This window comes from Lynx rufus, unplaced genomic scaffold (assembly GCF_022079265.1).
Source record: "Lynx rufus isolate CCGP_SWC_20201006 ecotype Redwood Valley unplaced genomic scaffold, mLynRuf1.p SCAF_16, whole genome shotgun sequence".
Classification (NCBI taxonomy): Eukaryota; Metazoa; Chordata; class Mammalia; order Carnivora; family Felidae; genus Lynx; species Lynx rufus.
In genome coordinates this window covers 13,841,806-13,866,569 of record NW_025814830.1, presented here as the reverse complement: position 1 = coordinate 13,866,569, position 24,764 = coordinate 13,841,806, and the positions used below count along the sequence as shown (strand labels likewise).

Sequence of the window (24,764 nt, the reverse complement as noted above, 5' to 3'; positions counted from 1 at the left end):
ATTCTCTAATTGCTCTGCAACGCGAAAAGCGGTAGTTATATTGGAGTCCATTTCTGCAGCAAAAGGGGGCGTGGCTAGAACACCCCGCTGGATAGCTAGTGTACTTTGGAACTCTTCCTAACCGCGAGCTCACCCTCAGATCCTTTCCATTGGTCCACAGCCTTGCCAATTACTGCCGCACGCTACGATTCTCCAATCAAACATGCTCTCTCAAGTCAGACCGACAATACAGCCAGTTGTGAGACATCTCCCTTTGGCCCCTTTCCAATTACTTTTATTTTCCTCTCCATCATTGGTCGCTTTGGAGGCCGCTCTCTTTAGCGTCGGCACTCCCAGAAAGGGGCGGGCCTGACAAGGCATTGCTAAGCGACCAAGCTGTGCGCGGGGTCAGCCCAGTGAAGGAGCTTAGCAGGCAGAAGCGCCCAGGTAGCTGCGGGATGGACCGCAGGTGAGCGATCCTTCCCGGGGACCACAGGAGGCCTGGGGAGGACCTAGAGTGAGATTAACACAGCCTTGGGTCAGATTTGCTAGGGTCCGGAGTCTCTTTCTCAACCGCATTGGAACTACAACTCCCAAGATGCCCCACATCCTTTGGCTGCTCCAGCCTTGGACTTCATCATCTCGGGGGTCCCGTAGCGTTTTATGTTCCGCTTTCTAAGTGGCCCCAGGACTTTTCATTTTCCTCTAAAGATGCCCAGTGTCCTCTTGGAAATTAAATGTTTTAATTTTAAAATTTCCCCCAGACTCCTATGGGTGTTGGTTTTGACCTTTCTTTTTCTTGCTTAAGGTGGAGCCCAGTTACGGGGACTGTAGTCCATTTACTGTTTTCTCCTCAGTGTCCCAAGGACTTATGGGAAATGTACAGTGATAAGTTTTAGGCTTGTTTCTTTTCTTTTCTTTTCTTTTCTTTTCTTTTCTTTTCTTTTCTTTTCTAATGTTTTATTTATTATTTTTTAGAGAGAGAGAAAGACAGCATGAGCAGAGGGGGGGGGGGGCGACAAAGAATCGGAAGCAGGCTCCAGGCTCTGAGCTGTCAGCACAGAGACCAAGTCTTGGGGCTCGAATTCACAAACTGTGAGATCATGACCTGAGCCGAAGTCACGGATGATGCAAAAGAGATACAGATGCCCAGCCTCCTTCCAGATATTATGATTCTTTTGGCCTGGGGTGAGGACCTCGCATCTGTATTTTTTTAAAGTCTCCTAGATTGGATTAGGGTTAAGAGCCACCAGTTAGCAGTTCCTTGGTTTTCTGAGACTGCTTCAAGGGTTGGTGGGAATCGAGCCTCTAGTATCATTATCTTGAATGTGCAGTGGCACTTCATGGGAATTATAGTTCATCTCTTCCAGGAATCTATGGGAATTGTAATATGGTTCTGCCCTCCTCTTCCAACCTTGCAACCCGACTCCACCCCGCAACCCCCTAACAGGGCTGCACTGACCATGCTCCGCTTGCAGCCTTACTCTCCCCTTGCAGTCTGCCAGTTTTCTCAGTCGGAGACAGCCCCTTTGAGGATACTCCCCTGGATCAAAGCCACTACTGGCCATCCCGAAGCCAGACCTGGCACCCCAAGGTGAGGACACCCCATAGAGAGTGCTGTATGTGAGCCCAGTGGTGAGGGAGTGACTAGAGGGAAGGAGGACATGTGATGAGAGATAGGGGTAGGAAATTAAGAGACAGTCCCTCCTGCCCTCCCTACAGCTCTGCCCTTACTCAGTCCTCTGTCACCTGGATCCCCTGTCATAGCCCCAATCACTGAGTTGTTGCCATTGTAGGATGTGTTTCCTCCCCTCTGGACTGAGACACGCTTCGTGTGTGTCTTCGTTCCCCTACAGGGATGACCCTTCAGCCCTCACTTTCTTCTCCCCATCTCCATATCTTAGACCCTGAGCCTGTCCAGGTCCCAGAAGTCCAAGCTCCCCAAAGTTCCTAAGGCTCTGGCCACAGGTCCCAACTCCTCTGAGCTGTTTGAAGAGTCCTGGCCATCCAGCTCAGAGACCCCTTCCCCACCTAGCACCACTGAAGAACAGAAGGGAGCCTCCCCAACACCCACCCTGGTTGACAGCCAGGAGTCCGTGGTGGCCAAGTAAGTACCAGGAGCCCTGGAGGGAAAGAAGGGTTTGGGTCAGGAGGGGGCAGGCATCCCATAATAATCATCATAGCCAGAGTTGTTAATGCAGCACTTTTAGAACCACACTTCATGTGTGTTATTAAGTGCCCTGGAGCTAGGCTGCCTGGGTTCAAATCCTAACTCTGTCACTTACCCTCCAATCTGGGCCTCAATCTGTAAATTGGGATATTAATAACATATATCCCCCTGGGGCTGTCTTAAGCTTTCAACGAGTTACTGTCTATAAAGCTTCTATAACAAGTACTATAACATAGTGAGTACTTGGATTTGTATGCTACAAGTTCAGCTGCTTTAATAAAGAGTACCAAATTAGTTGGGGCTTAATCAAGAGAACATTTACTTCTCCCTCACCTAACAGTCCAGGTAAAAGCAACCAGGGCTGATATGGCAGCCCCTAGTTGAGATGTCAGGGACACAACACAGTTCCTTCTATCTTGTTGCCTCCCATCACTAGGCTGTTGCTCTTTCCTTTATGGACCAAAATGGCTCCCAGCCACATCCACTTTCCAGAATCACATCTCCTCATACCCTGTTGGTCAAGAATCTAGTTACATGACCATAAAACTGTAAGGATCCCTGATAAATATATCTGTAGAAGACCTGTCCAGTCTTATATAGTCCTATATAATATTGCATTATTATTTAAGAAAGGAGAACAGATGTTGAGGGACAAGTAGTAGGTACTTCCATGGTACTTGATAAACGTCACTATTGTGACTGTTATTGTCATTATTATTTGGCTCCACTCGTTCACCCACCTCCCATTCTCTGATGCTCATAGGTACATAAACCGGTTCCGCCAGGCTCAGCCTACAAGCAGAGAGGAACGCCAGCCTGCAGGCCCAGCTGACTTTTGGTGGCTGCGGCCTGAATCTCCAGACACCAACAGTCAACTTGTAGCAGGTACCTGCTTCAGTCCCATCCACTCCCAGCTGAAAACCTTTCCTGATCAATCAATGTCCCCAGCAGACATTCCTCATACCCCACCAAAGTCAACTGGGGCTTCTCAGCAGGAGCCCGTGAACCAGAAGGAAGACCCGACATAGCAGTCTCAACTCTTGCCAAGGTGATGAGCACATCTCAGGCTAAGGCTGTGGCCCCCCTTCAGGAAATGAAGCAGGTGACATCCTCATCCACTTCCTTCCCTCTGTACCTGAACTGACAGCTCCAGCCCTAGGATAGACTTAGAGTCCATCCCAGTTCAAGGAAGCTTAAACAAAAAAGAAGGATTCGTTGGCTAATACGATCAAGAAATCCAAATGTATATGCTCTCAGGCATGGCTGGATCCAGGTGTTTGGACGGTATTAAGAGGAACTCAACTCTCTTGAATCTCTGTTCCTCTTTGTTGGGTTCAATCTCAGGCAGGCTTTCCCCGTGAAGTCACGAAGATAGCCTTAGTTCGCTCTAGGTTTCTAACTTATATAATTAGCTTAGTGGAAAGAGGAGGATTTTCCAATAGTTCCTTCCAGAGCACCAGGGCTTACTCTCATTCGTTCATCTTTGAGCCAATCACTGTGGAACCAGAGGACAGATTGTTGCGATTAGCCAGTCTTGGTCAGGAAGGTGAGGTCAGCCCTTCTCCCACAACAATGACTGGGGGGGGGGGGGTGCGGATGGGCGGGGGTGGATCCACAGAGGAACACTGGGTCCCCCTTCCCTGAGGAGGAGGAGCAGATTCTAAGCCAGCATGTGAGGGTACCAGGTGGAGTGCAGACTGGACTTCGGGCCCTCTGTCCAGAGCCCCTTTCCCAGCACCCTTTGAGGTGGGGGCTGGCCTCTGACCCCTGTCACCTCACAGAGCCTCAGCACGTGGAACTCACCCCTGCTGGACCTGGAGACGCTGAGCCTGCAGAGCAGAGCTGCCAGGCTGCTCAAACGCAGGTGCCTTCCCTGCCCTCATCGTCCCCACTCCTACAGCTCCGGGCCCCGCCCACTGCCTCTGAGACCTCTGTTGCCTCACTTCTGCTTTCTCCCTACAGCAAGGCCTCAGTCTCCTCCTCCTCACTCAGCCCTAGCGATGCCAGCGGCTCCTCATGCCCCGTCAGCTCTGATGGCCTCTCTCCCTTCTCCATGACCTTCACCCCTGACTCCAGCAAGGGCTCTGACCCCAAGGCACACGGTAAGTTCTGAGGCCACGATTGAGGGCAGTCTGGATGTGAATCCCAGCTCTGACATTTACCAGCTGTGTCACCTGGGACCTTTCTGGGCCCCTCTGTTTCTGCAGCTTTAAAACAGGGGTAATAAATGAGTCGATGAATGCAGGGTGCGCTTACCGCCGGTCTGTGAACAGTACCTATCATTAGTATGGCAGGCTCTCTCCCTGCATCCCATTTGCAGTTCTGAACACAGATGTCCAAAATCGGAAATTAGCTCTTTGCTAATTTGGCACCATACCTGATTTGATGCAAAATCTGACCTAAAGAGTATGAAGGCTGTTTATGATCTCTGTGTATTTCATTTAGGGTGACTAGTCGTACAATTTTTGCTATGGTTGTGTTACATTGAACCACATGAAAATCTCTGTCTTTGTAAGTAAAAGGTGGTTGAATATTGGCAATTTCGTGTTGTTCAGCGAAATGCTAATGTGTTTGAGTCTGGTGTACTGACCCAGCCCCCTGGCAGTGCTGTTCACATCGTGTGACTCTGCTAAAGCATGCAAACTGTTGAACTCTCCATTTCTGCCGTCTGAAATTTTCAGACTTCAGAGGTGGGATGAAGGACCTGGGTTACTACTGTCATCATTGTTGTTACTGTTACTCCATGCCCAGGTCCTGGGATGATGCCGTGGTGCACAGAACAGATGCTCTGCGTGTCTCATGGGGCTTAAGTGAGCGGGGACAGGCAGGCACAGTGAACAGACAGGCGTTCGTGCCTGGTGCGTGACCCTGCCTCCTTGTCTGATTCTTTGCTCCTTTTCAGCTTCACCTCACGTTTTATTCACCTTTCCTTCCTAAGCCTCAGTTTTCTCATCTGTAAAATTGGGGTAAAACTAGTATGTACTTCATGAGTTGTTCTGCAGAAATGTATTCATTCTTTCATCTAAAAAACATTGATGGTTTTTAGATGGTGGTTCAGTTAAGCATCCGAGTTCAGCTCAGGTCATGATTCCATGGTTTGTGGATTCAAACCACGCATCAGGCTCTGTGCTGACAGCTTGGAGCCTGGAGCTTGCTTCAGATTGTGTGTGTCGTGTGTCTCTCTCTCTGTCTACCCCTCCCTTGTTCATGCTCTGTCTCTCAAAAGTAAGTGTTAAAAAAAAAAAAAACACACACACACAAAAAACATTGAATACCTGTTGTGGATGAGGCCCTGTGAGTGGGCTTGGCAATTCCACAGTGAACCAACCATACATGGTCCCACCTTCATGGTCCTCATAATATAGTCAGTGTAGGGCAGAAAATAGCTATATAACCCCACAAACAAAAGTGAAATGTAAGCAGAAATGAAGGCCATGTGATGGTTGTGATGCTGGGAAGTCACAGAAGGCCTCCGGGGAAGAGGGGCTATCTAACTGGAGACTTGAACAATGATGGTGGAGACAGTAGCCCTCTAGCATGTACTCAGGACCTGAGGTGGGAGGGAACATGGTACAGACAATGGACTAGAAAAGGCAAGGGATGCGGGGGGTGAGAGTAGTGTGGGGTAAGGTGGAAGAGATTGGCAGGAGTCAGATTACATTGGGCCAGGTAGGCACAGGAGGCATTTGGTCATGATCTTAGTACTAGGGAGCCATGGAGGATTCTGAGCAGGGAAAGGATGTGATCTAAGTTGGGGATTAACAGACTCCCTCTGGCTGCTGTTGACCCCCTAGTGAGAGATGCTGGTAGTTTCACTTGGCCCAGAGCCTGAGGAGCAGAGTAGAGGGAAGTGGCCAGGTTTGGAAGTAGAGTCACAGGATATAGAGGGGAGTGAGGGAGAGAGATCCAGGGTGACACCCCCCCCGTCTCTGTGCAACATCAAATGACAGGTCTTTTAAGAAACAATGGTAGCCCTACTGATCATTATTGATGAAGTTATGCTCTGAATGATCGGAATGATATCCATGTCCATTTGCCCCACTGAACTGAGGACAACCAGTGGCCTTACCCTTAGTCACTGCGGTATCCCTAGCACGGGTCTGGGCACTGCAGTTCAATATAATCAGTTCGTTTGGCATTTATGCCACAGATACTGGTGGCACCAGGCCTTGTTCTTGACACTGGGGATATGAGAATGGTCAGACAAATAATCACTGCCCTTGTGTAGCTGCCAGAGATACATAAACAAAGAAGTGCCATACTGAGTATGTTAGAATGTGAAAAGTACTAAGGAGAAAAATGGAACAAGAAAGAGGATTGGGAGTGGTAAGGCTGGGGGTTGTTGTGGTTTTAAATAGGGTAGCCAGGGAAGACCTCACTAAGAAGGTGATACTGAGCAAAGATTGGAAGGATTTGAGGGACTGAACCCTGTACATACAGGAGGGAACAACATGACAGGCAGTGGGAACCACAAATGCACAGGCTTTTGCTTTTTACCAGGACAGGTGCAGCCTGGGGAGGGTTCTAATCCAGGAGGGCCCTGATCTGACTCAGGTGTTCCCAGGCTCTCTCTGGCTGCAGGGTAAATAGATTGGGAGGACAGAAGTAGAGAAACAAGAGAAAAGGTTCCTGTTGGGTTGGCCCCAGGTAAGGGCAGTAAAGAGGGGGAGAAGTGAAGGGCCCCTGGGTGGCTCAGTTGGTCAAACGTCTGACTTTGGCCATCATCATCTCACAGTTCATGAGTTCAAGCCCCATGTCAGGCTCTGTGCTGACAGCTCAGAGTCTGGAGCCTGCTTCGGATTCTATGTCTTCCTCTCTCTCTGCCCCTCCCCACCCTCTCAAAAATGAATGTCTAAAAAATTAAAAAAAAAAAAAAAAGAGGGGGAGAAGAGGGCAGATTCTGGAGCATCTGTCTTGTTTACTGCTGTATCCATAATGTCCAGGCACAAAGTAAGAGCTCAATAAATACTTGCTGATGAATAAAGAATTGTATGATGGCAGCTTGAGAAGCCCAGGAGTGCTCTATCCCTGACTCCGCTTCTTTTCTCACTTCCTATTTGGATGAGGAGTTGGGACATTATCTGGAGAGCTTGTCTGAATAACTTTCTGGTACAGTTAAAAGGTATATAAACAGACTGTCCTTGGTTTGCTCATCACCCTAGCCCCTCTCTGCTTACCCCACAGGAACACCAGCACATGCCCCCATCCCTGCTCCAGCCCGGATCTCCTCCCAGGCACCCTTGCGTCCAGAGGATGACATTCTATACCAGTGGCGGCAGCGGCGGAAGCTTGAAAGGGCTCGAGGAGGGCAGGGTGATGGAACCTGGGTGCTACCCCAGACTCCTGCCCTCACCACTCCAGTGAGATGGGGGAGGGAGGAGCTTGAGGGGGCTGGAGGGAGGGATGCTAAGGAGAGCTGGAGGAAAGAGGAGCCTGGAGGCAACTGAGGATCCCTCTACCCTTTCTCTTTATCTCAGGTCCCTGTCCCTGTTTGTCGACAAGCTCCCGCTGCCCCTGCAGAGTCCCTTGCTTCCTTGGGAACCCAGCCTAATTGCGTCCCACTTTGGAGCAGTGTAACCCGGCCTGGTCCCCTGGAGGCCTTCTATATGGAGAGGCCTCCTATTCCGCCAGGGTTCTCTCCACACACCTTTTGGGGCCCCAGCCCCCATGGGTTCTTCTGGGCCCCGCAGCCTGGTCCCTGGGTACCTCTCGGGGCCATTCCTCCCACGCCCTTCGCCTCTACCCCTGCGCCTCCGGGTTCCACTCCGGTGCCCCAGGCCTCCACCGCGGCACCTTCAGCCTCCACCTCCCCGCCCCCAGCCGCCCCTCAGGATCCGCCCGCTCTTGCGCCAAGCTGCCCCGCCCAGCCTGAGAAGCAGGGCCCCAAGCCTGGGAGTGGCAGAGCCCGGCGCCGCGAGTCCGCTGGGAGAGTCACGGCAGCTGACGAGGGTCCTGGCCTGCAGCTCAGAGGCGCCCTGGGCCAGGTAGTAGCCGCGCGGCTTTTCCCGGACAGCCTGGAGGACACGCCCCCTCACCTTGAGGGCCCACCTCTGGCAGAGACTGAATCTCAGAAAGTCAAGGCCACACAGCCCCAAACCAAGGTTACACCCCCTCTATCTGGATCCCATTTTCCCAAAGAACAGACCCCGCCTGGTCGGTCTAAAGCAGAGTCTCGGATTGCCAAGGCCAAGCTCCCCCTAGCGATGTCGGAGCCGAAGAAGGACAAAGACACTCCCTTGGCTGAAGCTGGGTATCTGAAACCCAGAGTCCCGCCCCCTCCAGCTAAGGAGGTGTCCGCTTGCATCGGGGCCCCGCCCCCTTCCTTCAGGGCGGGGTCTCTGGAGGCGGTGGCTACGCCCCCGTCCGCTGCTGACCACGCCTCCTCAGATCTGCTCTGCCAGGCCGCCCGACTTCTAGAGGCTGCAGAGGGTGAGCTGATGTGCGTGGCTGCCCAGATCTGGATAGTAGTCCAGCACCCCACGAGTCAACCTCCTGGCGCTCCCTCTGTTTCCCCTAGACTCTGACGGCAGCGAGTTCCAGGACGACCCTGTACTGCAGGTGCTAAGAGTTAAGAGGGCCGAGCTGAGGCTGCAAAAAAGGTGACCATCACCAGGATCTACAACACGCCTTTCCCAGAGCCATCCACAACCCCAGACCCCAATCCTGAGCACATAACCACCTCAGGATTTTTTGCAGGAAAGTGGCCGCGCAGTTATCGCTGTTACTGGACCACACTGAAGACCAAGCGACTTGGTCTCCTCCAACCAGATCACCTTCCAGGTCCCCAGAGAGGCGACTGCAAAAGGAAGGAGCTTCTCTTGAGACCAGACGACGCTGAATTATACAAATTGTATTTTTCCCAATAAAATATTTTTTTCAAGTTACTTAGTTTCTCTGAGAGTTGTTCTGGAAAGGCTAAGAGTCGTGCTAATTAAGAGAAATGGCTTCCTCCCTCCCCCTATCCGAGGTACCTCTGCCCTGCCCCACCCCACTCTGGTTCCTGACCCTTGGCACAGAATCTCTTCTGGTTTCCTCTCTGAGGAATCCTCTCTGAGGTCAGGACAGGGAGGGGTTCCAGGACAGATGTCAGTCAAGACTGGACTTACCTTAGCTGACTCTCAACTCAGAGTGGATCCTCCTGTCTCAGCTGAGACCAAAGGGCTGTCCTTTGGGTATGAAACTAATGGGGGTCATCAGAGTGCTGGGCAATGGTCAATCCTCAGTCCACACCCTGCTTGAGCCAGAAGCAGCATTTAGTGTGCCGATACCTCCCTCCCTGAAACACCTCCTCCTTACCCTTCCAATGCCCCACCCCACTCCTCACCTCTCTGGTCACACCTTGTCATTGCTCCAACCTGTCACCTTAGCATGTCCCAGGTCCTTGCCTTTAACTATCTGTACTCATTCTCAGGCATGTCTAGCCCATCTCTATTCTAATAGTCCCCAAATTTCAATCTTCGCCCTAGACCGGGCCACTGAACCTCAGGTTCCTGTATTCCGCTACCTGCTCCATTCCTCACCATTTCCATGCCAATGCCTACTGTCTCAAAGTTCACAGGTCTTAAACTGAGCTCTCAATCTTCCCCCTAACTTGCCACTCTGGTTTTCCTGTGCTCTATTCTAGTTGCCCAGGCCAAAAGCCATGTGGTCATTCCTGACTCCTCTCTTTCCCCCACCCCACAGTCAATTTGGCTAGCAATTCCTTTAAAATCTATCCGGAATTTAACCCCTTATTCTTCCACTGCCCTCACCCCAGCCTAAGCTATGGCACCTGGACTATTGAAAAACCTATTGTTTTGTCTGCAAATTATTTGACACGCTTCCCATCAAAAAGTAGATTCTATGTCCCTTCTCCTTGAAACTGGATAAAACTTTGTGACTGCCTCAACGAATAGAATGCAGAGGAAATGATACTGCTTTAACTTTCTAAACCAAATTAGTCAAGACGATACAGTATCCCCCTGATCTCCCCCCTCCTTTTGTATGCTTTGGAGCCCTGGACTTCCATGTAAAAAGTCCAGTTGCCATGCTGGATAGGGATTTTGGTTACACAGGTGTATGCACTTGTCAAAATTCAGTGAAATTTCTGAATGTCATTGTATGTGAAGTTTACCTCAAAAATAAATATTGAACTCTAGTTAAAGATATGCATGCTGAAGTGTTTAGGGGACAGTATACCAATGCCTATAATTTATTGTGAAATACATCCCCAAAAATAGTAAGATTAATGAAACAGGATGAATAGAGTAATAAGTGAATTGAGATAAAGCAAATACAGTAAAATGTTAATTTTACTGTAGGATCTAAGTGGTGGATCTATGGGTGTCAACTGTAAAATTGTTCAACTTTGCTGTATGTTAGAAAGTTTTCATAATAAAATGTTGGAGAATGTATGATCAGGATTATGTTGATATCTGTATTTATTAAAGAGGGAGGATAGGATAGGTTTCTATTAAAAGTAGCTTCTGTATGTCATAGACATGGCATATATTTGTCTTCAGCCTTTTTGAGCAAACCACACCATTAAATGAAATAAAGAAGGAAATAGCTGTTTAGATATAAAGAGGATTTCTGAGGAAGTTACGTTCAAGCTGAGACAGGTAGGAATTAACTAGTTGACAAAAGACTATCCTAATTACTATCGCTGGATTTTAACTCATCTCCAAGCCTTAGTGACATAATGCAATCATTTTGTTATGTTCATGGATTCTGTGAGTCAGATATTTGGACACAGCACAGTTGGGGACAGTTTATCTCTGCTCCATGTAGGCAGGATATATTTTCCCTTCCTTTGAATACTGACGTAGCCACAAATTAAGTGATTAGTTTTTGAATGAATGAGAGAATGAATCAAAGCTGTACTTTCTGAGGTGAGGGGCCCTGTTGAGAACATGACCAGTGAAAGTCTTCTTGGAAACAGCATTGTTATAGTGTTTTCTGGACCTGGCTCAAGTTAGAGGCGGAAAGATTGGGATTGGCTTTATAGGAGACCTGGTCATGTTCTGCATTGCGGGCTAAACCAGGTCCTATGAAAAAGGAGTCAGAGCCGGAGGCCGGCCTGTAAGAAACAGTAGAGGAGGAGGTAAGGACAATGTGGGAAGGGCAAAGATTATGTCCCAGGCAGGGTATCTGAGCCAGTGAAAACCATCCATGGGCAAATGTCCTCAGTATTCTGTGGGCGGTGTCAGGGTCAACTGACAAAGCTGGAGCTAGAGGATTGAGACCTTGAAAAGCTACTTGGGGGTGGAGAAAAGCCCTGAGGCCATGGAAGAATCCAATTAAGAGTGTCAGAAGGGGGAAAACAGTGTCAGAGGAGTGGTCACTGAGAATGGACTAAGGGGAGAGCCCAGGGCTTAGTGTTAGAAGTGTTGGAAGCAAAGCATAAAGAACCTGGGGGTGTGTCTCAGGAGGGCAATGACAGCCAATGAAAAGCAGTCATGGGCGCGGCGCTGTCAAACTTCGCGGGGCGGGACCGAAGAGGCCGAGCCAGGGATGGGACCAAAACCCAAGCCAATGAAAAGCCGCTAGGTGGGCGGGGAGTCATCCTAAGGCCAAGGGAGGAGCCAATGAAAAGCGGCGCCGCGTCCCCACTGCCCCGCCTCCGTGGGGCGCGCGCCGGAGCCACGGGCAGCCGTTAGGGGCGGGGCCTGCAGCCGCCCGCGCGCGGCTCGCGCCCTCCCCTTTGTGTCGCCATGGCGGCGGCAGCGGCGACGAGGACGACGAGCGACGGGCCGAGCGCGGCCGGCGCCTGAGGAGGCTACGCTACCATGGTGGTGAGGGGCCCAAGCGGGCGTCAGTCCGTCCGCGTGTCAGTCTGTCCGCGCGCGGCCCCGCCCCGCGCGCCCCGCCCCCGGCCCCGCCCGAACCCGCGGCCTGCGCCGCCCCTCACCCCTCGTCGAGGTCCCTCTCGTGCCCCGGCCTGGTCTTGGGCCCAAGCCCTTACCCCAGCCCCGCCCCCTCAGTGCTCATCCCCTTCCATGTCCTGGATGGAGGTGACAGTGGCCGAGGACCCAGGCTTGGGGGGGAGGGGCTAGTCCCGGGAAGGACCCGCACCACGAAGTGGCCCCCGCAGGGGCCTGCTGAAGCTTCCCGGGTCCTTCGCCAGTCCCCATCCCAGAGCCATCCTCAGCTTCCTCTCCCCACCTCCACCCTTTTCTGACTAGCCCACTCCCCCTCCTACCACCAGCCCCCTTCGCGTTCTTGAGCCCCACCCCCACCCGGCTCCATCCTCCGCCTGACCCTTTTCTTCTCTTTCTCTTCCATCTCATTCCGTTCTGTTTCCTCTCAATCTACGCTCCCTTACCCCCCATCAGCCTGAACCTTTACCTCATCCTCTCCAGCGTCTCCCCTCTCCTTACTTCACCCCAACCCCAAACCAGCAGTGTACCTCTTGCTAGATCCTTGGGTCCTTCATCTTCTTGTCCTCACCCTCCCTCCCCCACCATCTCCCTCTCCCACCATGCTGCTTCTGCTCATTCATCCATTCATTCTCTCATTCGCTCATTTAACAGACATTCCCTGATACCTCCGGGCAGACCCCATGTTCCACGTGCAAAGAGATTCAGATCTCATCCTGCTTTGAGGAGCTTTCTGAGCTGGAGGGGGACAGACCTGAGGGTGAGACCCAAGGATGAACTTGGGGTCTCAGGGATATGAAGGAAGGAGAGGCTAGAGCCCAGCCTGGAAAATCCCTATCTGGCAGCTGGTTAATTTATTTGTCAGGTTTTACTTGGTTCCTGCTGTGTAACTGGACACTGGGACCCACAGAGGAATCAGGCAACCTTCCCTGTGAGAAGCATCAATTCTGTGCCCAGCTATGTGCTGGAGTCCCTGATCCTGGGGAAGTCACAGTCCAATGGGGGAGATGGGCTTGTCACCAGTGACATCTCAGAGTGCTCAGGGCTGGAATGGGGATAGAGGACTCCAGAAGAGGAGGCTGACACAGCCTGGGTCAAGAGGACAGAATGAGAGTTGAGACCTGAGGCATGAGGAGGAGTGAACCTACTGAAAGAATTAGGAAGAGTGTCCCATGCAGAGAGAACAATCTTTGCAAAGGCCTAGGAGGAAATGAGAAGGTCGTGCTTTTGTTGGACTCTAAAGTGTGACCCCTGAGAGTAGAGGCCATTTGGGGGGAAGGCTGGGCTGGAGTGGTAAAGAGAGACCTGAGGATTCAGAGTTTATCTTGAAGATAACAGGGAGCCATTGAAGGTCTATGATCTATGGAGAGACAGAGGTAGATCTGTGTGGTAAGAAAATTATACCAGCACTTGCTAGGAAGAAGCGAGCAGGAGGGGAGAGGTTAGAAGCAGGAAGATTGATAAGATGGGAGCTATGATTGTCCAGACATCAATGAAAGATGTGGACAGGCACATAGGGGAGATGACTATACTCCACAGGGGCTAAAGGAGGGCTTTAAACAGGGAGAGATGGTACCAGCGTGCGCTCTCCTTCCCTCACCCTCAGTCCCTTTTCTTCCAGCCCCCCACCCCAGACCACCCACAAAGAAACAGGCCTACCCTCAGTTGCCTTCACCTCCCCCTGACCTACCCTTCTGCTCCATGCTCAGGGCAGCCTGTGAAGCAGTTCGGGCCTCTGGGCCCAGGCTCACAGATAACAATGCTCCCGTTGTCTCTCTGCTCCCATCTCTGGAGGCCTCTGATTCTTCTTTCTGCTCTACAGGCTCGCAGCACTGACAGCCTGGATGGCCCAGGGGAAGGCTCAGTGCAGCCTCTGCCCCACACTGGGGGGCCTAGTGTGAAGGGGAAGCCTGGGAAAAGGTGAGAGGTGAGGGTGAGGCTCAGCTTAGGAGGGGGGCCAAGCACAGGAGCCACTAGTGATGTGTCACCTGTCCCCCAGGCTCTCGGCTCCTCGAGGTCCCTTCCCTCGGCTGGCTGACTGTGCCCATTTCCACTATGAGAATGTTGACTTTGGCCATATTCAGGTATGGGGGCTTTGCACCCAGGTGGGAGGGTGAGATCCTACCCAATCTTGAAGCAATATCAGCCACTTTACCCCTGAAGCCTATCTCAGGAATAGCTGAGCAGTCGCTGGCAGAAGGTGCAGGGTGGAAGAGGAGAACTGTTCATTCATTTGTTCGTTTCTTTATTCATTCACCTAACTTTTTGTTAGGTGTACGCACTGTGCCAGGGCCCTGTACTCTGAGACATCAGCAGGCCCTGCACTTAGGGAGCCCCAGGCAGGGGACACAGATCCATTTCTAGATAGTGCTAACCTGGGAATGTCAGGACTGGGACAAAAGTGAGGCCCTTACCTGAGCCTTTATTTCCCACTATAGCTCCTGCTGTCTCCAGAGCGTGAAGGCCCCAGCTTCTCTGGAGAGAATGAGCTGGTGTTTGGGGTACAGGTGACCTGCCAGGTGAGGCCACCCCTCCTCTCATCTAGCCTGACAGACTGGTCTTCGTGGTCTACACTGGCTCAGTGTAATAGGACTACTGCCCCTTTCTGTCCCTCCTGCTCCCTCAGGGCCGTTCGTGGCCAGTTCTGCGCAGCTACGATGACTTCCGTTCCCTGGATGCCCACCTACACCGGTGCATATTTGACAGGAGGTTCTCCTGCCTCCCAGAGCTTCCCCCACCCCCAGAGGGTGCCAGGGCTGCCCAGGTAAACTGTTTATGGTCCCAGCCTCAGCTATGGTGTGTCCTCATAAGCACTGTGTGAAACCATCAAGGGAGGATAGTTAAATATTTAAACACTGGTATGGCCCAAGTTCCAACCAATCAGAATGGAGAGGCCCAGAATAAAACTGCAGCAAGCTTCTGGAGGCTCCTTTCAGCTTTAGGATCATGGGAGTTCCAGGGGATTTGGTGGGAGAGTCGGCATGGCCAGACCAACGGGGGCACACAGGAGCTTGGCATAGCCTATTTACTAACTGATATGAAAATATTTCAGTGCTTACCAGTGGAGCAGCACCCATGCATTCAGGCTGAGTTTCAGCCCTGCCTAGAGGTGAGCTAGGGCAGTATAGGAGGGCAGTGACTCTCTCAAGTTCCCCTCACAAAAGCCCATCCTGACAACCTGCCCCCAGATGCTGGTACCACTGCTGCTACAATACCTGGAGACCCTGTCAGGACTGGTGGACAGTAACCTCAACTGTGGGCCTGTGCTCACCTGGATGGAGGTAGGCCCGGGAAAGGGGACTTGGGGTGGGGAGTGAGTGAGGGATGTCTGAGGAGTGAGAACCAGCCGGAGAGAGTGTGTGGGCACAGGAAAGAAACGAGCCAGAGTGGAGGAGGCACTGATATTTCAGTGTCTGTGTGGGCACATGCCTGTGTGAGAGAATGAGTGTGTGTGTGTGTGTGTGTGTGTGTGTGTGTGTGTGTGTGTGTGTGTTAGAGGCATTGGACTATGGGGATGTGAGGATTTCAAGATATATCAGTTAGAAATAGGTTTTACTGTAACTCACAGAAAACTTGGCCAACAGTGGCTTAAACCAGTCGGTTTTTAGATACCAAATGTGCAGTGTCATGGAGGATGAAGGTGCAGGGGTATCCTGGGACATGAGAGGAAGGAGGGGCTTTGTTGGGTAGGGGCAAGAATTTAGCTCTTTGACCGATAGCTCTGACTGACAGAGGCTTTTAGGTAGGGGACAGGTAGTGAGCTCCATTGGACATGGAGGAACCTCCTCTGCCTTTATTATCTTCTTCTGGCCTCTCCCTGCACATCCCTCTCCCCCCACCATCTCAGCTGGACAACCATGGCCGGCGACTGCTCCTCAGCGAGGAAGCCTCCCTTAACATCCCTGCGGTGGCCGCTGCCCATGTAATAAAACGGTACACAGCCCAGGCACCAGACGAGCTGTCGTTCGAGGTGAGGCTGTGGGAAAGCGGACTCCACCTGGGCTCCCCACTTCCCCTGTCCCTTCTGACCCTCCCTCCAATTACCTTCCCACTCTCAGGTGGGAGACATTGTCTCAGTGATCGACATGCCACCCACTGAGGATCGGAGCTGGTGGAGGGGCAAGCGAGGCTTCCAGGTGAGCCTGGCTTGGGGTGGACAAGTGAGGCAGGGCACTGTGCCAGCTAGGGTGGCCTACTCGCTGACCCCAAACCCTCTTCAGGTCGGTTTCTTCCCCAGTGAGTGTGTGGAGTTGTTCACAGAGCGGCCTGGCCCAGGACTAAAGGGGGGTAAGTGCCAGGGGCAAAATGTGGAGGCCTCCCTGCATCCTTTGCTTGCCATCCATTCTCTCCACCTACTGTTCACCCACAGATGCCGATGGTCCCCCGTGTGGTGTCCCAACTCCCCAGGGTGTCTCTTCTCTGACCTCAGGTAATGGGAACAAGGGGCCAGGCCCCTGCCCCCCACCATAAGATCAGTGGCTGCACTGACCCTGTGTGGCCTGCCTTTACCCCCACAGCTGTGCCCCGGCCACGTGGGAAGCTGGCTGGCCTCCTCCGAACATTCATGCGCTCCCGCCCTTCTCGGCAGCGGCTACGGCAGCGGGGCATCCTGAGGCAGAGGGTGTTTGGCTGTGACCTTGGAGAGCATCTCAGCAATTCAGGCCAGGATGGTGAGGACAGGTCCTATGTCTCCCTGCCCAGCCCTCTCCTCCCACCCTGGTTGCAACCTGCCTAGACCTGAGCCCCTGCTTTTCCCCAGTGCCCCAGGTGCTTCGCTGCTGCTCTGAGTTTATTGAGGCCCATGGGGTGGTGGATGGAATCTACCGGCTCTCAGGAGTGTCATCCAACATCCAGAGGCTACGGTGAGGGCCCTCCACCAAGCCCTTCCTTCCACAAACTCCTACTGAGCATCATCTCTGTTTCAGGCCCTGTGCCATGTGCTGGGAACATAGAGTTATCAGGGGGGTTAGGAGGGCTTAGAGTGGGGTTGGACTGGGGCTGGGGGCAAAGAGGGCTTCCTTGAGGAAGTGATACCCACACTGAGACCTGAAAGGCAAGAGCAGAATAAGCATTGGAAGCAAAGAGATCAACCTTCATTGAGTACCTGCCACATGCCAAGCATGAGGCACTGGGGACACAGTGGTGGATGAGAGACAACCAGAGATTCCTGCCCTCATGGGGTTCACATACTAGAGGGAGAGACAAACAAGGAAATGAGAGTGTGTACTAGCAGGTGACAAGTACTATGGAGAAAAATAGAATGGGGTGGGGAGGCTCATAATAAGTTGGGGAGGGGTATTGCAGTTTTATATAGGGTGGGCAGAGAAGGCCGCCTGGGAGAGAGCTTGCTCTGGTGGAGGTGAGGGAGTGAGCTGTGTGGACGTGCTGGGATGAACGTTCACCATGGAGGGAACAGTTAGTGCAAGGGAAAGCGACAGGAGGTCATGTCCCGGAAGGAAATGGGGGCAGAGCATACAGGGCCTTTTTGATGACTGTTAGGATTTTGCCTTTTACTCAGAATAAGGGGGTAACCACAGGAGGGTTCTGAGCTGAGGAGGGACAGCATGTGGAAGAGTCTAAGGGGAAGCAGTGAGCCACGAGCACTGGGGCTGACAGGAGGCATGAGGTGTCAGTGTGGAGCCTGAGACTCTGAGAGACAGACATGAGGTCACATGATAGGATGTTTACCCAAGAGCAGTGGGACATCACCAGAGAGTGGTGAGCAGGGGCTATTGGGATTTGGGCCACGTTTTTCAGTGACCTCCAGAAGCCAGGAGAATGACAGCTTCGTGGAAGGAGCATGGTCACACTCTGGATTCAGATAGCCTTGGGTACCCACAGCAGGGGCATCTCCCACCTGAGCCTCAGTGTCCTTGCTGTCAAATGAGGCATGCTCTCTGGGGCACACAGAGTTGTTGCGAGGGGGGCGGGGGGGAGGCGGTCAGTAAGGTTCTGCCTCTGAAGAGCCCAGCACAGGATCCATGTGCGTGCACCTATGTGTGGCCACTTTGGGAAGTGGGGGAAGAACATGGCCAGGTGGTTCGGCTCTGACCTGAATCTTTCTCCTCTTTGACCTGGTGGCCTCAGGCATGAGTTTGACAGTGAGAGGATCCCTGAACTGTCTGGCCCCGCCTTTCTGCAGGACATCCACAGTGTGTCCTCCCTTTGCAAGCTGTACTTCCGGGAGCTGCCGAACCCCTTGCTCACATACCAGCTCTATGGGAAGTTCAGTGTGAGTAAGGGAGCTGGCAAGGTTGGAGGGTGCTGGGATGCATCTGGCCCAGCCCCCATCATGCTTGTGCATAATCTCAGGAAGCCATGTCAGTGCCTGGGGAGGAGGAACGCCTGGTGCGTGTCCACGACGTCATCCAACAGCTGCCCCCACCACACTACAGGTAAACCAGGAGGGGCAGGAAGGGCTGTGGTGGGGTCCCAAGGGAGTTGAGGCTCAGGTGTCCTCTTCCACTCTCACCCCCAGGACCCTGGAGTACCTGCTGAGGCACTTGGCCCGCATGGCAAGACACAGCGCCAACACCAGCATGCATGCCCGCAACCTGGCCATTGTCTGGGCACCCAATCTGCTACGGTAAGCTGGCAACTCGCCAGCCTGCCCCCTCAGCCTTCTCCACTAGCTGGGCCTCAAGATGCCCCCCACACCCAGAACCCAACTTTTGCTCTCTTATTCATTTCATTCAACACGTATTTCTTGAGTACCTTCTGTGTGCCAGTTCCTTTCCTCAGCACTGGGACACAGTAGTGAGCAAAATCCTGTGCTCCTAAGTCCACATTTTCATGGGGGAGATGAACAATGAACCATCAACAAGAAAAATAGAGACTACGGTCTAATAGTGATGAGTACCAAGGAGAAAGATTACAAAGCAGGGAAGGGAGATGCACAGGGTCATGGTATTTTGAGATTTTTAGAGTGGCAGGGAAGGCTTCAGTAAGAAGCTTCTGTGGCCAGTAGCAGCATGAGCCACAGAAGATTTGATGGTGACCAAGACAGGCAAGCTCTCTGTCCCAAATAAAATAGGTGGTACATCAGATGGTGGATACAAGAACTATGAGGACAAAGAAACAAAAAGAGAAGGCAGCTTACAATTTTAAATAAAGTGGGTGGGGAAGACTCCACGGAGAAGGTAACATTTAAGAACTTTGGAAGGTGAGGGAGGGACACATGTGGATATCTGGGGAAGAACAAACCAGACCGAGGGGACCAAAAGTGCCAATGTCTGGAGGCTGGGAAGGTGCCCAGTGTGCTGGAGGACCAGCGGGGAGGCCAGTGTGGCTGGAGCCCAGTGAGCAAGGGAGGGAGGGGTTGAGGGGAAGGAGATGGTGAGGTCGGAGATGCCAGGGGACCAGACAGAGGAATGACCTATGATTTGTGGGTCATGGTGAGGACAGACTTTACCAGGACAGGGGTGCAGCCAGGAGAGGGCTCTGAGCCCGGAGGGCCTTGACCCAGCATGGAGGGGCTCCCTCTGGCTGCAGAGGGGAGCAGACTGCAGAGGGCAGAACACAGAATGGAGGGGGAGGGGGCAGGGAGGAGCTGTGGTGTCTGGGATGGGAAGGGTAGAGGCCAGGCCAGGCGTGGGGACAGTGGGGAAGAGTTTAGATTCTGGAGAGATTTTGTGGGTGGAGCAGGGAGGATTTCTGAGAGATTGGATGTGAGTGTGAGGCAAAGACGGGGATCAGGAACAACACCCGGAGGTGTTTGGCCTGAACATTGACTGAGCTGCGGACAGGGAGGAAGGAGGTTTGGGGGAAGGTTGAGAACCCAATGCTAGATGTGATCACTTGGGAAGGTCAGAGGTGTTAGATGACAGTCATTTCTTCCATTGGCTCCCCATTTTGGGTAGCTAAAATCCACCAGCTGGAGCTTAAAGCACCTGGCCTCCCTCTCTCTCCTCCCACCCAGGTCCATGGAACTGGAGTCAGTGGGGCTGGGTGGGGCCGCAGCCTTCAGGGAGGTTCGGGTGCAGTCTGTGGTGGTGGAATTCCTGCTCACCCACGTGGATGTCCTGTTTAGCGACACCTTCTCCTCTGCTGGCCTCGACCCTGCAGGTACGCCCATCTCACCCGCTCATGTCCTGGCTACTGCCCCCTCATTGTTAGGGCTGCAGTGGGAGGGCAGGTGGGCTCCCAGCCCCATCCCTACCCCACTGAAGGTGGACCTCCCTCCTGGCTCCTTGAGGACCCCGCCCCGGCCTCTCCCTCCCCTCCCCCCCCCTTCTCATTTCAGCTCCTACGCTCAGGATCCCCACTTCTTGGCCCGGACATCGTTCTTCCTTCACCCCTTGTAGCTCCTGGGGGCTCTTGGGGCCATGGGTCCATCTGGGAGGAGGTGGGAGGTCCCCAGACTTGACCCCGCCCTGGCCCCACCCAGACTCCCCGCCCAACCCGGGACCCCAGCCCAATCAGGATTCAGCACGTCGGAGGGCCCACTGGCCCGAGGTAACTGAAGCCAGAGCCGCTGCCCTCGCTGGCTGCCGGGAGCTGCCTCCTCATCAGCTCGTTCTGCCTCACTCCTCCTCCTCACCTGCCTGCTGCCCACCCATTCCCGCCTGATCCGCCCTGGCCCCCTGCCTTGCCAGCCCGGGTGGGCACGCTGCGGGGCCGGGGCTTGGGCTGTAGCGCTTGGCTTTGCCCGTGGCCTTGAATGGCACCCTGAGCTGACAGCTGCCCCCTTTCCCAATTCCCTAGGCCGCTGCCTCCTCCCCAGGCCCAAGTCACTTGCGGGCAGCGGCCCCTCCACTCGCCTGCTGACGCTGGAGGAAGCCCAGGCTCGCACCCAGGGCCGTCTGGGGACACCCACGGAGCCCATAACTCCCAAGGCCCCAGCTTCACCTGTGGAGAGGTGAGTGGAATGCTAGGGGAGCATAGGATCAGCCTGGAGGCCCCAGATCCTCAAACTGCCTCCTGTGTCTCATGCAAACCCCAGGAGGAAAAGGGAGAGAGGCGAGAAACAGCGAAAGCCAGGGGGGAGCAGCTGGAAGACCTTCTTTGCCCTGGGCCGGGGCCCCAGCATCCCCCGAAAGAAACCTCTACCCTGGCTGGGGGGCACCCGTGCCCCACCGCAGCCTTCAGGTCAGAGGCCGGCAGTGGGCGGTGGTGGTAGGGGGAGGCACTCTGAAGTGCCCTGTGACCATTGTACCTCTCCTAGCAGGTGGCCGACCTGACACTGTCACGCTGAGATCTGCCAAAAGCGAGGAGTCTCTGTCATCACAGGCCAGCGGAGCTGGTGAGCACAGGGTGGCTCATGCCTGTGCCCAGGTGGAACTGGGAGGGCCGGGGGCCCTGAGGTGGCCTCTAAATGTGCTTCAAATTTGGTGGGTTGGGTTTTTTTCCCCCTTAATCTGGACATTAGGTACAATGAGTTGGATAAAGCATCACCCTTGGTTCATGATGTACTGTGATCATTGGTTCAGGCAGGGTCCTTTCAAACAGTCTTCTATGCATTCCTGTTGAAAAACAAATCTAGATAATAAAATGAACACCCACGAACCCACTGGCCAGAACTAAAAGAGCCCCACGACCTTACCTGCAAGCTTCTCCCCTCGCATCTGCTGCCTCCCCACCAGAGGCGCCCTCAAGACTTGATGGTCAGCATCCCCTTGCCCTAAGGTCTCCTCACCTGTAGGTGTCTGCACAAATAACATACAGCACAGTCCTAGTGGCTTTGGATCTTTAAAGGTATCCTAAGAAAGGGGGTATGGTGTTGGATGAGGAACTTCACTTTTCACTCACTGCCACCCATGTGGCCAAGTGTAGCCCAGGCTCGTTCCTCTCAGCTTCTCTCTGGTAGCCGTGTGTGGATGTCCCATCCAGAGCTGCATGTCCGTCCCACTCCCGATGGGTTGAGGGGCTCTGGTGAGCAATCTCTGCCATGCCCCACACTCTGGTGAGAGCGCTGCACGTACCCAGGAGTGGATGGAGGTGCATGCTGTAGGGTATGTTCATGTCCAACCGTACATGAGAAGGCCCACTTGTTTTCCAAATATGGCTGCCCCAGTCTGCACTCCCACCAGCTACCTGTGAGATCCCATTGGTCTCATGCTCACAAGCTATGTGGTTGTCAGACTTCGTTCTTGCCTTTGGGTCTGGAATGGTTCTCCTCGTGGCCTTGCCATTTATTTCCTTTATCACTGTGAGTCTGAACAGCTCTCCCTGGATTCGCAGCCATTGTGACCCTATCCAGGGAAGTGCCTCTTCGCCTTCCTCCACCAACCCACTGGGCTGTGTGCCCTATTCTCACTGATGTTTGGGTACGTAAAGTTCTGGCCCTTGACACCAAACTGTCCCCTCTTCCAGGCCTCCAGAGGCTGCACAGGCTACGGCGACCCCACTCCAGCAGCGATGCTTTCCCTGTGGGCCCAGCACCTGCTGGCTCCTGCGAGAGCCTGTCCTCCTCCTCCTCCTCCTCTGAATCCTCCTCCTCTTCTGAGTCCTCGTCATCTGGATCCTCAGCAGCTGGGCTGGGGGCACTCTCTGGCTCCCCTTCACACCGAACCTCAGCCTGGCTAGATGATGGTGACGAGCTGGACTTCAGCCCACCCCGCTGCCTGGAGGGGCTCCGGGGGCTCGACTTTGATCCCCTGACCTTTCGCTGCAGCAGCCCCACACCAGGGGACCCTGCACCTCCTGCCAGCCCAGCACCCCCAGCCCCTGCCTCTGCCTTCCCACCCAGGGTGACCCCCCAGGCCCTCTCACCCCGTGGGACCACCAACCCTGCCTCGCCCACCGCCCTGGACATCTCAGAGCCCCTAGCTGTATCAGTGCCACCTGCTGTCCTAGAGCTGCTGGGGGCTGGGGGAACACCTGCCTCAGTCACCCCAACGCCAGCCCTCAGCCCCAACCCAGGCCTGCGGCCCCATCTCATCCCCTTGCTGCTGCGTGGAGCCGAGGCCCAGCTGAGTGACACCTGCCAACAGGAGATCTGCAGCAAGCTGTCACTGCCTGGTCCCCGGGGGCCCCAAGGCCAGCACGGTGAGTCCTGCTCAGCCTACCCTACACCCTCATAGACCCAGAAGCTGCACCCAAGACCTGCCTGACTCCTCTTCCCATTCCTCTCTGTGTAGGTCCTGGTACGGATTCTCCGCTGCTGCCCCCACCCCTGTCCCTCCTGCGCCCTGGGGGAGCCCCGCCCCCACCCCCCAAGAACCCAGCACGCCTCATGGCCCTGGCCCTGGCTGAGCGGGCTCAGCAGGTGGCCCAGAGACAGAGCCAACAGGAGCATGGGAGCACCCCTTCTGCTCCCCACTCCCCTTTCCACCGCTCACTGTCACTGGAGGTGGGCGGTGAGCCCCCAGGGACCTCAGGGGTTGGGCCAGCCCCCAACTCCCTAGCCCACCCGGGTGCCTGGGTTCCTGGACCCCCACCTTCCCTACCGAGGCAACAAAGTGACGGGAGCCTGGTGAGGAGCCAGCGTCCCCCAGGGACCTCAAGGAGGGGACTCCGAGGCCCTTCCCAGGTCAGTGCCCAGCTCAGGACAAGTGGGGGATGCAGGGGGTGTGGAGATGAGCCAGAGACAGCAGCTCAGTTCCTGTATTCTGTCCCCACACAGGTTCCTACTCCTGGCTTCTTCTCTTCGGCCCCCCGGGAGTGCCTGCCACCCTTCCTTGGGGTCCCTAAACCAGGCTTGTACTCCCTGGGTTCCCCATCCTACCAGCCCAGCTCCCCAGCCCCGGTCTGGAGGAGCCCCCTAGGTCCCCCTGCACCACTTGATAGGGGAGAGAACCTGTACTATGAAATCGAGACAGGTGAGGGATCCCCCTACTCTGGCCCCACTCGGTCCTGGAGTCCCTTTCGTTCTATGCCCCCAGATAGGCTCAATGCCTCATACGGCCTGCTTGGCCAGTCACCACCACTCCACAGGTCCCCCGACTTCCTGCTCAGCTACCCACCACCCCCCTCCTGCTTTCCCCATGACCACCTTGGCTACTCAGCCTCCCAGCATCCTGCCCGGCGCCCTACCCGGCCCGAGCCCCTCTATGTCAACCTAGCTCTGGGGCCCAGGGGTCCCTCACCCGCCTCTTCCAGCTCCTCCTCCCCTCCTGCCCACCCCCGTAGCCGTTCAGATCCTGGCCCCCCAGCCCCCCGCCTCCCCCAGAAACAGCGGGCCCCCTGGGGCCCCCACACCCCTCACAGGGTGCCTGGGCCCTGGGGCCCTCCAGAGCCTCTTCTGCTGTATAGGGCAGCCCCACCAGCCTACGGGAGGGGGGGTGAACACCACCGAGGATCCTTGTACAGGAATGGGGGGCAAGGAAGGGAGGGGGCTGGTCCCCCACCCCCCTACCCCACTCCCAGCTGGTCCCTCCATTCTGAGGGTCAGACCCGAAGCTACTGCTGAGCCACAGCTGGGGGAAACCTTCTTCCTTTCCCTTCCCCCTCACTGATCTTGGCCCAATCCAATCCCTTGTTTTGTATTTTCTTGAGCTCCTGACCCCTACCCTTGGTTTCTAACTTTGTAACTTGTTTCTGATGTGGGTCCCTAACCTGTTATAGCTTTCCTACCCTGGGCCGAAGGGCACACCCATCCCCCCACCGTCCTCCCATCCTGGGGGCTCTCGCACAAATCTGAGGGCTAGGCTAACAGCCTGTCTTCCCTCTCCCTTCAGGAGCCCCCAGCTTGTCCTGCCCTGTGCACAGGGGGTTGGGGAACAGCTCCTGCCCATCTCCCCCCACACACCCCCACTAAACCATCTGATAAAATTAATAAAAATGGTGAAAACATGGCTGCTAGTGTCATGCTGGAGCCA

General features: G+C 54.3%; 2 protein-coding genes across 3 annotated transcripts; both read left to right on the top strand.

Moving 5' to 3' along the window:
• The first annotated feature begins 384 nt into the window (after window positions 1-384).
• Window positions 385-9,033, top strand: PROSER3 (proline and serine rich 3). Of its 2 annotated transcripts, none has more exons than XM_047078218.1 (11): window positions 385-448; window positions 1,477-1,573; window positions 1,884-2,086; window positions 2,913-3,034; window positions 3,145-3,251; window positions 3,931-4,013; window positions 4,112-4,251; window positions 7,334-7,509; window positions 7,627-8,578; window positions 8,667-8,748; window positions 8,846-9,033. In XM_047078218.1, exons 1-11 carry the CDS (start codon window positions 438-440, stop codon window positions 8,985-8,987), a joined length of 2,115 nt encoding a protein of 704 aa, XP_046934174.1. In that variant the 5' UTR covers window positions 385-437; the 3' UTR covers window positions 8,988-9,033. The 2 variants fall into 2 exon arrangements, with proteins under 2 accessions (XP_046934174.1, XP_046934173.1); XM_047078217.1 differs by having other exon boundaries at window positions 3,142-3,251.
• Window positions 9,034-11,838: 2,805 nt separating this feature from the next.
• ARHGAP33 (Rho GTPase activating protein 33) lies at window positions 11,839-24,726 on the top strand. Its single transcript, XM_047078216.1, has 22 exons — window positions 11,839-11,922; window positions 13,829-13,926; window positions 14,006-14,090; window positions 14,445-14,525; window positions 14,633-14,770; window positions 15,195-15,287; window positions 15,854-15,976; window positions 16,065-16,142; window positions 16,227-16,293; window positions 16,376-16,435; window positions 16,524-16,676; window positions 16,766-16,868; window positions 18,094-18,238; window positions 18,319-18,401; window positions 18,485-18,592; window positions 19,925-20,070; window positions 20,710-20,863; window positions 20,948-21,093; window positions 21,173-21,247; window positions 22,318-22,992; window positions 23,085-23,476; window positions 23,570-24,726. Exons 1-22 carry the CDS (start codon window positions 11,917-11,919, stop codon window positions 24,353-24,355), a joined length of 3,795 nt encoding a protein of 1,264 aa, XP_046934172.1. The 5' UTR covers window positions 11,839-11,916; the 3' UTR covers window positions 24,356-24,726.
• The last annotated feature ends 38 nt before the right edge of the window (window positions 24,727-24,764 follow it).